Source organism: Mobula birostris, chromosome 13 (genome assembly GCF_030028105.1).
Source record: "Mobula birostris isolate sMobBir1 chromosome 13, sMobBir1.hap1, whole genome shotgun sequence".
NCBI lineage: Eukaryota > Metazoa > Chordata > Chondrichthyes > Myliobatiformes > Myliobatidae > Mobula > Mobula birostris.
In genome coordinates this window covers 75,054,550-75,068,520 of record NC_092382.1, presented here as the reverse complement: position 1 = coordinate 75,068,520, position 13,971 = coordinate 75,054,550, and the positions used below count along the sequence as shown (strand labels likewise).

Genomic DNA, 13,971 nt, shown 5'->3' with positions numbered 1-13,971 from the left:
AGAGTTCCAAGCCTCAGCTGTGACAAACTGAAGCTATCAGCTTTTCCAGTCCCTCTCTCTCTCTCTCTCTCTTTAGACTGGCCGACTGCCTGTCTGCAGATCGCTCTGTCTCTCTTCTGGTTAAATCCACAGTTCGCGCCGTCAGCCTGTGACAGACGTCATAGCCCCGCCTCCTCACTCCGGCGCTCTTAAAGACACAGTCACAGTCCGACCGCAGGCTCGCAACAGCCGCAACACAACTTCCCGACTTTTCAACTCAGTGCTTCAACTAATAAAGACAACCACGTCATTTGCCTTCTTAATCACCCGATCAATCTGTGCAGTCTCTTTCAGGGAGCGATGAGCTTGGAGTCTAAGATCCCTCTGATCATCACCACTGTTCAGCGTTTTGAGTTTAACAGTGTACTGTCTCATACATTCGACCTACCGAGCTGCCAAAATGATCATCACTAATCAAATCTCACTGAGATTTCTCAGGTCCTGTTGAATTTATTGCCAAGTGCACAAGTACGGGAAGGTGCAGGCACAGAGAAACACTGACTTGTGGCAGCATCACAGGCAAGTACATTCAGATAACAGACGGAGCATAAATTATACGATTCGCTGTCAGTAGCAATATATAAATATGATTTATGTCATTAACAATAAATAAAATACAGTACATTCTGTCATGATCAAAATTAAAATGTGCGATAACAGACTTGGAAGTGTTGAATTTGATCCCTGTCTCCATTCCTCCTGTAGTCCACAACCAGCTCCTTTGTTTTTGTCACCATGAGGGAGAGGTTGTTTTCTTGACACCACTGTGTCGGGGTGATGACTTCTTCTCTGCAGGCTGCCTCGTTATTATTTGAGATTAGGCCAATTAATGTAGTGTGCTCAGCCAACTTAATTGGCAGATTGGAGCTGTGGGTGGCGACACAATTCATGGGTGCACAGAGAGGGCCAAGGAGAGAACGCTGTGGGGTATGTGTGCTGAGGGTCAGAGAAACAGAGGTGAGGGAGCACACTCTTACCACCTGCCGGCGATCTGACAGGAAGTCCAGGATCCAGCTACACAAGGCAGGGTGAAGGCCGAGGTCTCTGAGCTTCTTGTCGATACTTCACGACTTCGTATGGCTACTGCTCTGCCCATGACTGCAAGGAACTGCAGAGAACTTTGGAGAGCAGAGAACATCAGAGAAACAAGCCTCCCCTCCATGGACTCTTCCTACACTTCCCCTGCCTCGGAAAAGCAGGCTATGTACACAAAGATCCTCACAACCTGGACATTCTTGCTGCAAACCCGCTCCCCCATCGGGGAAGAGATACAAAAGCCTTAAAGCGCGAACCACCAGGCTTAAGGACGGCTTCCTGTCTGCGGTTATAAACCAAATGAATGGTCTCCAGTTCGATAAAATGGACTCGACCTCACAATGTAACTCGACGTGACCCTGCACCATATGTCTATCTGCACTGCACTTTCTCTGCAGCCATAATGCTTTGTTACAGTTATTGTTTTGACATATATCAGCTCAATGTACTTTTATAATGTACAGATCTGGTGACTGAAGGCAGCTGCAGGTTCATGAGGGACTGTTACTGTCAGATTCTCCAGTTCTTGCGGCTGCTCATCGCACCCAGGACTGAACCCTGGTCACTGAGCATTGGAGGAGTCCGTTCTGCTGATGGTAGCCTTAAACTGGACTGATGGTTAATATTGTGAATCTGTGAAAGATAAATCAGTTCTGTATCAAATCCCATGTCTCAGGTACTTACTGTCTCTACCACACTCACAATGTACACTAGAGAGGCCACTCCTCCCATCTGGTCCCTGCCCATGTTTCTGTTCCATATCAGTATATCAAAATCTATCCCTGCCGTTCCCCTCTCACTCTCCCTGTGATAACAGGTTGCAACTAGTCACCACTCCATGGGATAAGAGATTTCCCTTGAATTTCAGAGGATCATAGAAATATGCAGCACATTACAGACCCTTTGGCCCACAATGTTGTGACGACGTGCAATTTACTCCAGAAACTGCGTAGAATTTACCTACCGCACAGCCCTCTATTTTCCTAATCTCCACGTACCTATCTAAGAGTCTCTTAAAAGACCCTATTGTATCAGACTCTACCACCGTCGCTGGCAGTGCATTCCACACACACACACCACACTTTGTTCAAAAAACTTAGCTCTGACATCTCCTCTGAACCTACTTCCAAGCAGCTTAAACATAACCCCCCACCCCACCCCGTGTTAGCCATTTCAGCCCTGGGAAAAGACTCTGGCGATCCACACGACCAATGTCTCTCATCATTTTGTACACCTGCATGGATTTCCTGCATGCTTCTCTCCAGGCTGAATAACACGATGAGCTCACAGTGGTTTCAACGTTCTTCAGGGCTCTGGACTATGGTGGTTAAGCTCCTTCTTCCCTGCTTTTTTCAACGCTTTGTGTCATTTTCAATCATTTCAAAGGTCTGTGCCTCAGAGAGCTGGGTTGTTGCAATGCGCCTCTAAAGTCTGACAGCAGATGAGCCAGTGAATCTTCGATGGTGCAGAGTCAGAAACCAAAGAGTTACCAGCCTGAGTCAGGGCTTTGGGGCTCCAGAAAGAGATGGGGTCTAGACTTTACAAGGAGGAGGAGGAAGAGGAATCAGACCAGCAGGACGTGGCCACAAATAAAAGATCAGAAACATATTGAAACTGTTTCATTGAAAAAAAAGTGGTTAATTTCTTCAAAACACTGGAGGAAATCAACAGATCAGGCCGCAACTGTGGAGAGGAATACGTTTAAGCCGAGACCCTTCAGCATGCCGAGTCTGTGTACTTTTCTGCTTAGTTGCTGCCTGAACTGCAGAGTTCCTCCAGCATTTTTGTGTGTATGTGTTTATATTTCCAGCAACCGCAGAATTTCTTTTGTTTTATATCTGCATTTCTAAGAAGGTTCTACTTTGGCATTAGACACGTGGAAAGTTTGTTAATATTAAGTGTATTGTTTATGGGAGCTGCTTTGTGCGTTAAAACAGCACTGAGTTTTCCACGCACAAAAAAAAAGGTCTGGACATGGAGCTGGTGCTTGCAGAAACCTTTAATGGAAGCGTGTTTACCCAGAAGGCTCTGCGAACAATATTCGCCGTCGCTGAAGCACCGATCGAACGCATAGGCTGTTCCCGAATATCGCGCATGCGCGCAGTGCACAAAGGCCTCGAGAAGTCTGCTCCAGGTAAGAGATATTCCCCGGCTGCGGGTGGGAATTTTCAACACCGAATTCGGGACAATTGCTGTGAGCTCCGGACACCGTGGCCCGCAAGCCCGGGATAGTCCTGCTCTCTTCCCTCTCTCTCAGCACCACGATCCGCCCGGGGGAGATTCCGGCTGATGAGGGAATGGGAACTGATGGATCTCTCACACAGAGTTGAACTCCAGCTATCTAAATGCAAGGATTAGGAACTCGGAGAAAGGGGACAAAATCTTTTACATCAGCTGTTAAGAAAATCACCTTTGTTCTGCCTCCAATCACAAACAAGGGATAATCTGCAGATATTGAAAATCCAAGCAACACACACAAATTGCTGGAGGAATTCAGCATTGGTACTCCTTTCCATAAATGCTGCCCGGCCTGCTGAGTTCCTCCAGCATTTTGTGTGTGTTGCTTGTTCGACCTCTTCTTGTTCTGGACCTTTATTACCCGTGAGGACATGTATTGACCCATTCACTCTGTGAAAATAATGATATCAAACACCTTTGTCCTGGGCAACAAATAGCTTTCACATCACGAATGTGCCAGACTCCAATGAGACAGAATACTGCCCTTCATTTCATATGCATTGGCCGTCAGTCACCTGGGGGAGGGTTCAGGGGAAATATTTATGTACAATACAGAAACTGGTGTTACCTGTGTGTGTTGTGACGATGCAAAAGTTGCTGGAGAATTTGCAAGTGGGAGGAAGTGGAGTGATATTTGGAAATCTGACTTTTTAAAGTGTCATTTAGCAAGCAAATCAGATATGGACGATGTGCAATAGCTGGAGTGAGAAAATCCTTCATAACCCTTTACGGGCCTGCTACATAGATTGTGTGAGAGTGCAGATGAACTTGATCAAACCCAGAGGATGTCTTATTAACAGTGATTTGCTAACTGTTAAAATAAATAACTCTGTATTTAAAATTCAGTGTGCACATATTGTTGTTACTGGGTAAAAATTGCACAGCACAAGATTTTTTGGCACACCGATCATTACAAATGAGGGGACGTTGGTGGGAAGGTGGGGAGACTTCCAGTGTCCTTGACACCCTCACGTACAAGATGTGCATCCGGCTGCAGCTTGTAACCCTGCACGTTAGGGAGTTGGAGCTGGAAATGGATGAATTCCAGATCATCTGGGATAGATATGACATGAAGAGCGGTGAGTTACACCCAAGGTGCAGGACACAGGAAACTGGGTGAGAGTCAGGAAGGGGAATGAGGTTAAATAGCCATCGCAGAGTACTCATGCGGCCATTCCACACTACAACAGGTAGACCACTGTAGAAACTGTTGTGGGGTGGGGGTGATTACCAAGCAGAGCAATGTCAAAGGGTTGATAGAGGATTTGTTAGTTCAGGAATTAAAACTAGCAGAGATCAAATATCCTAGTGGTAAGTCTTGCTAGTGCTAGTGTGTGGTGGGGGGAGGTGGAATTAAAGTTCCAGAGGGGATTAGAGTCAGACTACCAGAACAGATAGTGGAGAGGGCGAATTGAAATAACTTGTATCCTTAATATACATGAGGAGTAGAAATCTTTATATTATTTCTCCATCTAAATGTGCAATGTGTAATTTATAGTAATTTATAATAAATAGTTTGTACATAGGACAGTCATTATAACATAGAAATACAGCTGCATCAGCGTGAATTAATCAGTCTGATGACTTGGTGGAAGTAGCTATCCAGGAGCCTGTTGGTCCTGGCTTTTATGCTGTGGTAACATTTCCTGGATGGTAGCAGCTGCAACAGTTTGTGGTTGGGGTGACTCGGGTCCCCAATGATCCTACGGGCCTTTTTACGCACCTGTCTTTGTAAATGTCCTGAACAGTGGGAAGTTCACATCTACAGATGCGCTGGGCTGTCCGCACCACTCTCTGCAGGCTCCTGCGATTGAAGGAAGTACAGATCCCATACCAGGCAGTGATGCAGCCAGTCAGGATGCTCTCAATTGTGCCCCTGTAGAAAGTTCTTAGGATTTGGGACCGATACTAGACTTCCTCAAGCATCTGAGGTGAATGGGGTGCACAGCCACATACCACACAGCCAGTATGTACAGACCAAATGAGATCCTCGGTGATGTTTATGCCGAGTAATTTAAAGCTGTTCACTCTCTCAACCCCAGATCCATTGATGTCAATAGTGATCAGCCTGTCTCCATTCCTTCTGCTGTACAGCCGTCCCCAACCACCGGGCCGCAAAGCATGTGCTACCAGGCCGCGAGGAAACGATATGAGTCAGCTGCACCTTTCCTCATTCCCTGTCACGCACTGTTGAACTTGAACATTGGGTTGTTAACTGTCCCTTATTTGCTGGGACATCCCGTATATTGGGCTAGATTGGTTTGTCCCATACGGATTGTCCCGTATTTCCCCCTCTAAGGTAGAGTGTTCCTATGAAACCATTCATGCCGGAATGGCGTGAAGCGAAGAAGCAATTACCATTAATGGGAAAAATTTATGCGCATTCCCAGACCCAAAAAATAACCTACCAAATCATACCAAGTAACATATAAAACCTAAAATAACACTAACATATAAAAACGTAGTAAAAGCAGGAATGATATGATAAATACACAGCCTATATAAGGTAGAGATAATGTATGTACAGTGCAGTCGGGAAGATTAAGCCAAAGCCGATTTGTGGTAAAAAAAAAATGGCACGTACGCACATGCACACACAGTGTCCGCGCAAGGCTTCATGGTCATTGTAGTCTTTCTCGGGGTAAACACAAGTGACCCATATTTGACTGCTACTTTTGTCCCTTATTTGGGAGTGAGAGAGTCGGTAACCCTAACTGTAAAAGACATGTTGAGGTGAGTTTAACCCTACTTGAACACTGCCCACCCCCCGACCCCCAGGTCGGCCGGTCCGCAAGAATATTCTCAATTTTTCACCGGTCTGCGGTGCAAAAAAGGTTGGGGACCCCTGCTGTAGTGCACAACCAGTTCCTTTGTTTTTGTGACATTGAGGGAGAGGTTGCTTTCTTGACACCCAGACAGATGTTGCTCAGACAAAGTCATCAATCAAAAGGTTGAGCATGGTGTGATGAATGTGCTGAGCTGTGTATATCACAATGCAGGAAGCATCATAGGAAAGCCAGATGAGCTCAGGGCATGGAAACATGATATTATAGCCATTTCTGGGACTTGGTTGCACCCAACAGTCTGAGGGATTTTGAGGAACGAATTTGTAGAGAGATCGCAGACCATGCCAAGAAACAAAGGTTGATTCAGTCAGTGATTATAACTTTCCATATATTGACTGGGACTCCCATACTTAAAAAGGACTAGATGGGGTAGAGTTTGTCAAATGTGCCCTTAATCAGTGCATAGAACTCCTGACGTCGAAGTATGCAATAGGCTGTCAGGGAATGATCCAGGGCTGGTGACAGAAATTAGTGATCATAATGCTATGAGATTCAAAGTATATATGGAAAAAGAGAGGTTTGGACCATGAGTTGTGATTCTAAATTGGAGAAAGATTAATTTTGATGGTATCAGAAAGGATCTAGAGGAACAGATTTGTAGAGAGATTGCAGACTATGCCAAGAAACAAATGTTGATGTAGTAAGTGATTATAACTTTCCAAATATTGACTGTGTCTGCCATACTGTAAAAGGTCTAGCTGGGGTAGAGTTTTTCAAATGTGTCCTTAATCAGCATGTAGAATTCCCAATGTAGAAGTGTGCAATAAGATATTGGGAAATGATCCAGGGCTAGTGATGGAAATTAGTGTATGGGAACACCTTGTATCGACTGATCATAATGCCATGAGATTCCAAGTAAATATGGAAAAGAGAGACCTGGACCACGGGTTGAGATTCTAAATTGGAGAAAGGTCAATTTTGATGGTATCAGAAAGGATCTGACAAGTGTGGATTGGGACAGGCTGTTTTCTGGCAAAGGAGTACTTGGTAAGTGGGCATCCTTCAGAAGTGGAATTTTGATGTGTAGAGTTTGTATGAGCCTGCCAAATTAAAAGTTGAAGGTAACTGGTTCAGAGAATCTTGGTTTTCCAGAGATATTAAGGCCCCAGATATCTTGTTCCTCTGAATGCCTCAGACTGTTGGATGCTACCAAGTCTCATTAATAACTGCAAATCATAATTCAATGCCCTGAGCATATCTGATTTTTTTAGTAGTTGTCTTCTGTTAGTTTTAAAAACTTTCCAATAGTTTTTGTTCTATTATTTGCCATCTCTTTGACTTTTATGTTGGCTTTGGCTTCTCATTTCAGCCACGGTTGTGTCCTCCTGCCTTTCCAATGCTTCCACTTCTTTGGAATGTATCTATCACTCACCTCCTGAAATTCTCCCAGAATCTCCAGAAATTGCTGCTCCATCATTAATCCTACCAGTCTCCCCTTCCAATCAAGTTTGGCCGGCTCCTCTGTCATAGGGACATGGAGAGGATCTGTTAAACAGGCCATTCAGCCCATCGAGACAATGCCTAAAATATTTAAACTCTCTGATGCAACGTCCCACACTGGGACCACAGCCCTCCATACCCCTACCATCCAGGTACCCATCCAAACTTCTCTTAAATAGTCAAATTCAGCTGGCACGAGCCACTTGTGCTGGCATCTCATTCCACACTGTCACAACCATTTCAGTGAAGAGTTTTTTCTACATGTTCCTCTTAAATTTTCACCTTCCCCATTTGCCCATGACCTCTGGTTGTCATCGCACCCAACCTCAGTGGAAAAATCCTGCTTGCATTTACCCTATCTAAACCCTCATAATTGTGTATACTTCCTACAGTTTCTATCTTTAACTTTTATTCTGACAAGCACATATCCAAAATTTTTCAAAATTTTGCTTTAAAGGCCTCCCATTTACCATAAAGCAGCCTGTCCCAGTCCACAGTTGCCAGATCCGAGTGTCATAATTCCAGGTGTTGATCCATGCCCTGAACAAATCTGCCTTTCCTACGATTCTCCTGGTATTGAAATATACAGGGTTCAGCATATTCACTGCACCATGCTCAACTTTTTCATTTCTGACTTTGTCTGAGATCTGAACAACATCTGTCTCCAAAACCCCTCCACTCTCTGCTCTGTTATTCAGACTCCCATTCCACCTTCAAATTTAGTTTAACACCCCCGCCACATCCCACCTCCCACCATGCAGCTCTATCACCCCTTTGGCTTTCATCTCCCAGATCAATAAAAAGCTGGTGCATACCAGGTACAGACAGATCGGAACAAATGGGGTACTTATGAAGTACATGAAATTCAAGTGAACACTTATGAAAGAAATAAAAGAAGGCATAAGGTTGCCCCAGCAGACAAGGTGAAGGAGAATCTTCATGGATTCTGCAGATATGTTAAGAGCAAAAAGATTGCAAGGGAAAAAAATAATCTTCAGCAAGATCAAAATGATAATCCATATGAGGAGACAAATTAGATGTGGGAGATTTTTTTGCATCCGTATTTACTCAGGAGATGGACACAGAGTCTATGGAAGTGAGGCAAAGCAGCATCAACTTCATGGACCCTGTACAGATTACAGAAATTGAGGTGTTTGCTGTCTTATGGCAAATTAGCGTCGATAAATCCCCAGGGCTTGACAAGTTTTTCCCTGGGACCCTGCAGAAGACAGGTGCAGAAATTGTCGAGGCCCAAGCACAGATATATAATTCACCCTTCGTGACAGGTGATGGACTGGAGGATTGGAGGACAGCCAATGTTGTTCTGCTGTTCAAGAAAGTCTCTAAAAATAAATGAGGAAATCTTATGTTGGTGAGCTTGACATCAGTAGGGGGAAAGTTATTGCAACACGTGCAGGAACCAGATGTATAAGTATTTGGATAGATGTGGACTGATTAAGTATAGGCAGCATGGCTTTGTGCATGGCAGGTCACGTCTAGCCAATCTTACAGATTTTCTCGAGGAAGTTATAAGGAAAGTGGATGAAGGCAAAGCAGTGGATGTAGTCTACATGGACTTTTGCAAAGCACTTGACTAGGTCTCATATGGGTGATTGGTCAAGAAGTTTCAGTCACTCAGCACTTAAGATTAGACATTAAATTGGATGACGCACTGAAGCCAGAGTGTGGTAGCAGATGTTTGTCTCCCTGACTGCAACCTGTGACTGGTGGTGTGCCATAGAGATCAGTGCTGGGTCTGTTATTGTTTGTCATCTATATCAGTAATCTGCAGTGAGGAAGGTTTTCAAAGCTTGCAGAGGGATTTGGACCAGCTGGAAAAATGGGCTGAAAAGTGGCAGATGGAGTTTAATACAGACAAGTGTGAGGTATTGCATTTTGGAAGGACAAACCAAGGTAGAACATACAAGGTAAATGATAAGGCACTAAGGAGTGCAGTAGAACAGAGTGATCTGTGAATACAGATACAAAATTCCCTAAAAGTGTCATCACAGGTAGATAGGGTCATAAAGAGAGCTTTTGGTACATTGGCCTTTATAAATCAAAGTATTGAGTATAAGAGTTGGAATGTTATGGTGAGGTTGTATAAGGCATTGACGAGGCTGAATTTGGAGTATTGTGTACAGTTTTGGTCACCTAATTACAGAAAGGATATTAATAAGGTTGAAAGAGTGCAGAGAAGGTTTACAAGGATGTTGCCGGGACTTGAGAAACTGAGTTACAGAGAAAGGTTGAATAGGTTGGGACTTTATTCCCTGAAGCATAGAAGGATGAGGGGAGACATGATAGAGGTATGTACAATTATGATTGATATAGATAGAGTGAATGCAATCAGGCATTTTCCACTGAGGCTAGGGGAGAAAAAAAAAAGAGGACATGGGTTAAAGGTGAGGGGGGAAAAGTTTAAAGGGAACATTAGGGGGGCTTCTTCACACAGAGAGTGGTGGGAGTATGGAATGAGCTGCCAGACGAGGTGGTAAAAGCGGGTTCTTTTTTAACATTTAAGAATAAATTGGACAGATACATGGATGAGAGGTGTATGGAGGGATATGGTCCAGGTGCAGGTCAGTGGGACGAGGCAGAAAATGGTTCAGCACAGCCAAGAAGGGCCAAAAGGCCTGTTGCTCTAATGTTCTATGATAACATGGTTAGCTGGAGCAGCAAATTTGTGGATGAAACCGAGACTGGGGGTTTAGCAGACTGTGCGAGGACTATCATGGCTTTGCAGTGCAAACTGGAGCAGCTGGAAAAATGGCCTGAGAATTGGAAAATAGAATTTAATGCAGACAAATGTGAGGTGTTGAACTTTGGTAGGACCTACAAATGTAGGTCTTTCTCAGTGGCTGGTAGGGCATGGAGGAGTGTTGTTGAAGAAAGGGATCTGGGAATACAGGTGTATATTTTAGTGGAAGTGGTGTCACAGTTCGATAGGGACAGAAGGAAAGATTTTGGCACATTGGTCTTCATAAATCAAAGTACTGAGTACAGGAGGTGGATGTTATGTTGACTTTGTACAAGACATTGGTGAGGCCTAATCTGGAGTATTGTGTGCAGTTTTGGTGACCTACTTACAGGAAAGATGTTAAAGAAGTTGAAAGAGCTCAGAGAAAATTTGCAAGGATGTTGCCAGGTCTGGAGGATTTAGGTTATGAGGAGAGATTGAACAGGCCAGGGCTTTATTCCTTGGAATGTAGAAGATTAAGGGGAGATTTGATGGAGGTGTACCAAAATTATGAGGGTTATAGATAGGGTAAATGCAAGCTGGGATTGGGTGGGACTACAACCAGAGGCCATGGGTTAAGGGTGAAAGGTGAAATGTTAAGGGGAACATGAGGGGAAACTTCCTCACACAGAGGGTCATCTAGGTGTGGAATGAGCATCCAGCACAACTGGTGTATGTGAGCTCAATTTCAACATTTATGAAGTTTGTATAGGTACTGGGATTGTAGGGGTATGGGAGTGGAAAGTTTAAATAGTTCAACACCAACTATATGGGCCAAAGGGCCTGTTTCTGTGTTGTACTTTTCTATGACTGTGACAAGAACCTTCAGTAATACTAATATTCACTCGAATTCCTTTTAACAGCTGTGCAGACCAACCATACATCTGAGTAGGAGATATTTACATGGCATTAAAACTGTGGCACTTTCAGTTAACAGTACATAAAGAAAATCTGAGCTGCACATTAACAAAGGCTATTTGTGTGAGAGTGCTTCAGTTACTGTGAGGCCAGGCAATGCCGCTCAGGCAGAACAGGGAATAACACCAATGGAGAGAGTCAAACCGAACCAGGTCACAGATTGGAGTTGGCAGAAATGCCCCATTCTTATAGAGACAGGAAGAGCATCAGAGAATTTGATGGTCATTCCAGTCGCCAGCACTGTGACCAGCTAGAAGATGATTTCTCTCTCCAACTTGGGTTGAACTTCACATTAATAGTGCGATGTCACACTTTGGCAAATAAAGTGATCTTATCTGAAATGTTATCCTTCACCCATTGATGGATTTTGTAAATTTTTTTTCAGGTTTAAAAAGGACAGGGAATTTGTCTTTGGGAATCTCGAACACGGCACGCCAATTTTGCTGTCTCTGTCTCGATATTTAAGAAGTGGAGCAAGGGATTCACTCGATCATCTTTCCTGCTCAGTCTGTGGGGAGGGATTCACTCGATCATCTGACCTAATGGCTCACCAGTCAGTTCACACCGGGGAGTGGACGTTCTCTTGCTTGGACTGTGGGAAGAGATTCACTTGCTCATCTAAACTGAAGGTACATCAGAGAGTTCACGCTGGAGAGAGGACGTTCACCTGCTTAGTCTGTGGGGAGGGATTCACTCAGTCATCCAACCTACAGAGTCACCAACGAGTTCACACTGGGGAGAAGTCATTCACCTGCAAAGACTGTGGAAAGAGATTCACTAAGTCATCCACCCTATTGGCACACCAGTCAGTTCACACTGGGGAGTGGCCATTCACCTGCTCAGAATGTGGGAAAGGATGCACTCAGTCATCTGATCTGCTGGTACACCAGCGAGTTCATACTGGGGAGAGGCCATTCACCTGCTCAGACTGTGGGAAAAGATTCAGTCATTCATCCAACCTAATGGCGCACCAGCGAGTTCACACTGGGGAGAGGCTGTTTACCTGCTCAGTCTGTGGGAAGAGATTCACTCGGTCATCCAACCTAATGGTGCACCAGCGAGTTCACACTGGAGACAGGCCTTTCACCTGCTCAGACTGTGGAAAGGGATTCGCTCGGGCATCTCACTTACTGACACACCAGTCAGTTCACACTGGGGAGAGGCTATTCACTTGCTCAGACTGTGGGAAAGCATTCACACATTCATCCAACCTACAGAGACACCAGCGAGTTCACACTGGAGAGAGGCCATTCACCTGCTCAGACTGTGGGAAGGGATTCACTCGGGCATCTCACCTACTGAGACACCAGTCAGTTCACACTGGGGAGAGGCCGTTCACCCGCTCAGAATGTGGGAGAGGATTCATTCAGTCATCCGAACTATTGGCACACCAGTCAGTTCACACTGGGTAGAGGCTGTTCACCTGCTCAGACTTTGGGAAGAGATTCTCTCAGTCACCTCAACTGTATGTGCATCATTCAGTTCACACTGGGGAGAGGCCGGTCAAGTGCTGTAAATGTGGGAAGAGATTCACTTAGTAATCTAACCTTGTGACATATTACCGGGTTCACACTTGGGAGAAAGTTTCAATAAGCTGTATGCTGGATATTTGTCTATCACTGTTGCTGATGCAATTTCGAGAGTGACTGTCGGTGCTGAACTCTGCAATTATTGCTGCTGCTCACCACACCCAGTTCTGCACCCTGGTCACTGGGCATGGGAGGAGTTTCTTCTGCTGCACATTCACCTTTACTGGGACTGGAATTTAATATTCTGTGTAGTGTTCTTAGTAATATTAGTTGGACTGTTAACTGTTAATTGCTAATTACAAAATGGCTTCTCTGAAGTGTTATACTAAAACGGCTTCCCGTACTGTTTACTGCTGAGTAAGGGGTTCTCTGTAACAGCATGTTTGGGTTATAATTAGTGATAATGGAAATTGTATTCATTTGCCAGCCAATGGAAGTCATGTTATGCTATCTTGCATGTGTGTGCTGAGCTGAGGATCGGGGGCATTTTCAGGAGGCAAGCGGAGAGGACGGATGTGTGGGGAACGGACAGCGGTTCCAGGGCGGCAGATACCAGACCTCGGGGGTTCGGATGGTGGCCGGAGTCTTGGAAGGACATTGTGGATGGAATTGGAGGCGTGAGCTCCAACGTATGAAAATATTATGTGCACAAGACTGATAAGTTACTTATGTGGCGCCTTTTCTTTTAGTTGTTTCTACTAACCCATCATTACGAATTGATATAAAGTATGTTCCGGTGGGATGAAAGACGTTACATTGTGGGGGCTCGTCCAGGATTTGAATTCTGTCAGATACAGAGTAAGTCACCGGGTTTAAATTAGGGGAGATGGACTCGGATAAGATTGAACTTTGGTGTGAGATCGATGATGTCCCAGTTAATCATGCCTGTGTACTAAGGGGGTGGACATACGTACTCCGGACGATGTGTTAATTCGATGTTTGACTATGGTCAGAGCTATCGGTAAGGTTGAGATTGTAAGCAGAAATATTGGTAAAATGTGGGACTCAGCCTTTGTGCTGGTACAGACGGGCGCTGACGTCAAGGAATTGGGACTGCAGCCGTGTATCAGTGACGTAGGTGAGGCGGGTCTATGGGGCGTGCACACTGTCATGGAGGAAGGGTTTGAAGGGACACCAGTAGCATTGCCCGCAGCTTGGGGCGCAGATTTTAGAAAGCGGGTCAGTC

General features: G+C 44.8%; 1 protein-coding gene across 1 annotated transcript; it reads left to right on the top strand.

Annotated features, from left to right (window-relative positions):
* The first annotated feature begins 3,181 nt into the window (after nucleotides 1–3,181).
* On the top strand, nucleotides 3,182–13,588 carry LOC140207690 (uncharacterized). Its single transcript, XM_072276244.1, has 2 exons — nucleotides 3,182–3,208; nucleotides 11,642–13,588. The coding sequence occupies exon 2, from the start codon at nucleotides 11,799–11,801 to the stop codon at nucleotides 12,666–12,668; it is 870 nt and encodes a 289-aa protein (XP_072132345.1). The 5' UTR covers nucleotides 3,182–3,208; nucleotides 11,642–11,798; the 3' UTR covers nucleotides 12,669–13,588.
* Nucleotides 13,589–13,971: the final 383 nt, after the last annotated feature.

Coding starts and splice junctions, on each gene's coding strand:
- LOC140207690 (XM_072276244.1), top strand. CDS start 11,799: ATGGCTCACCAGTCAGTTCACACCGGGGAGTGGACGTTCTCTTGCTTG.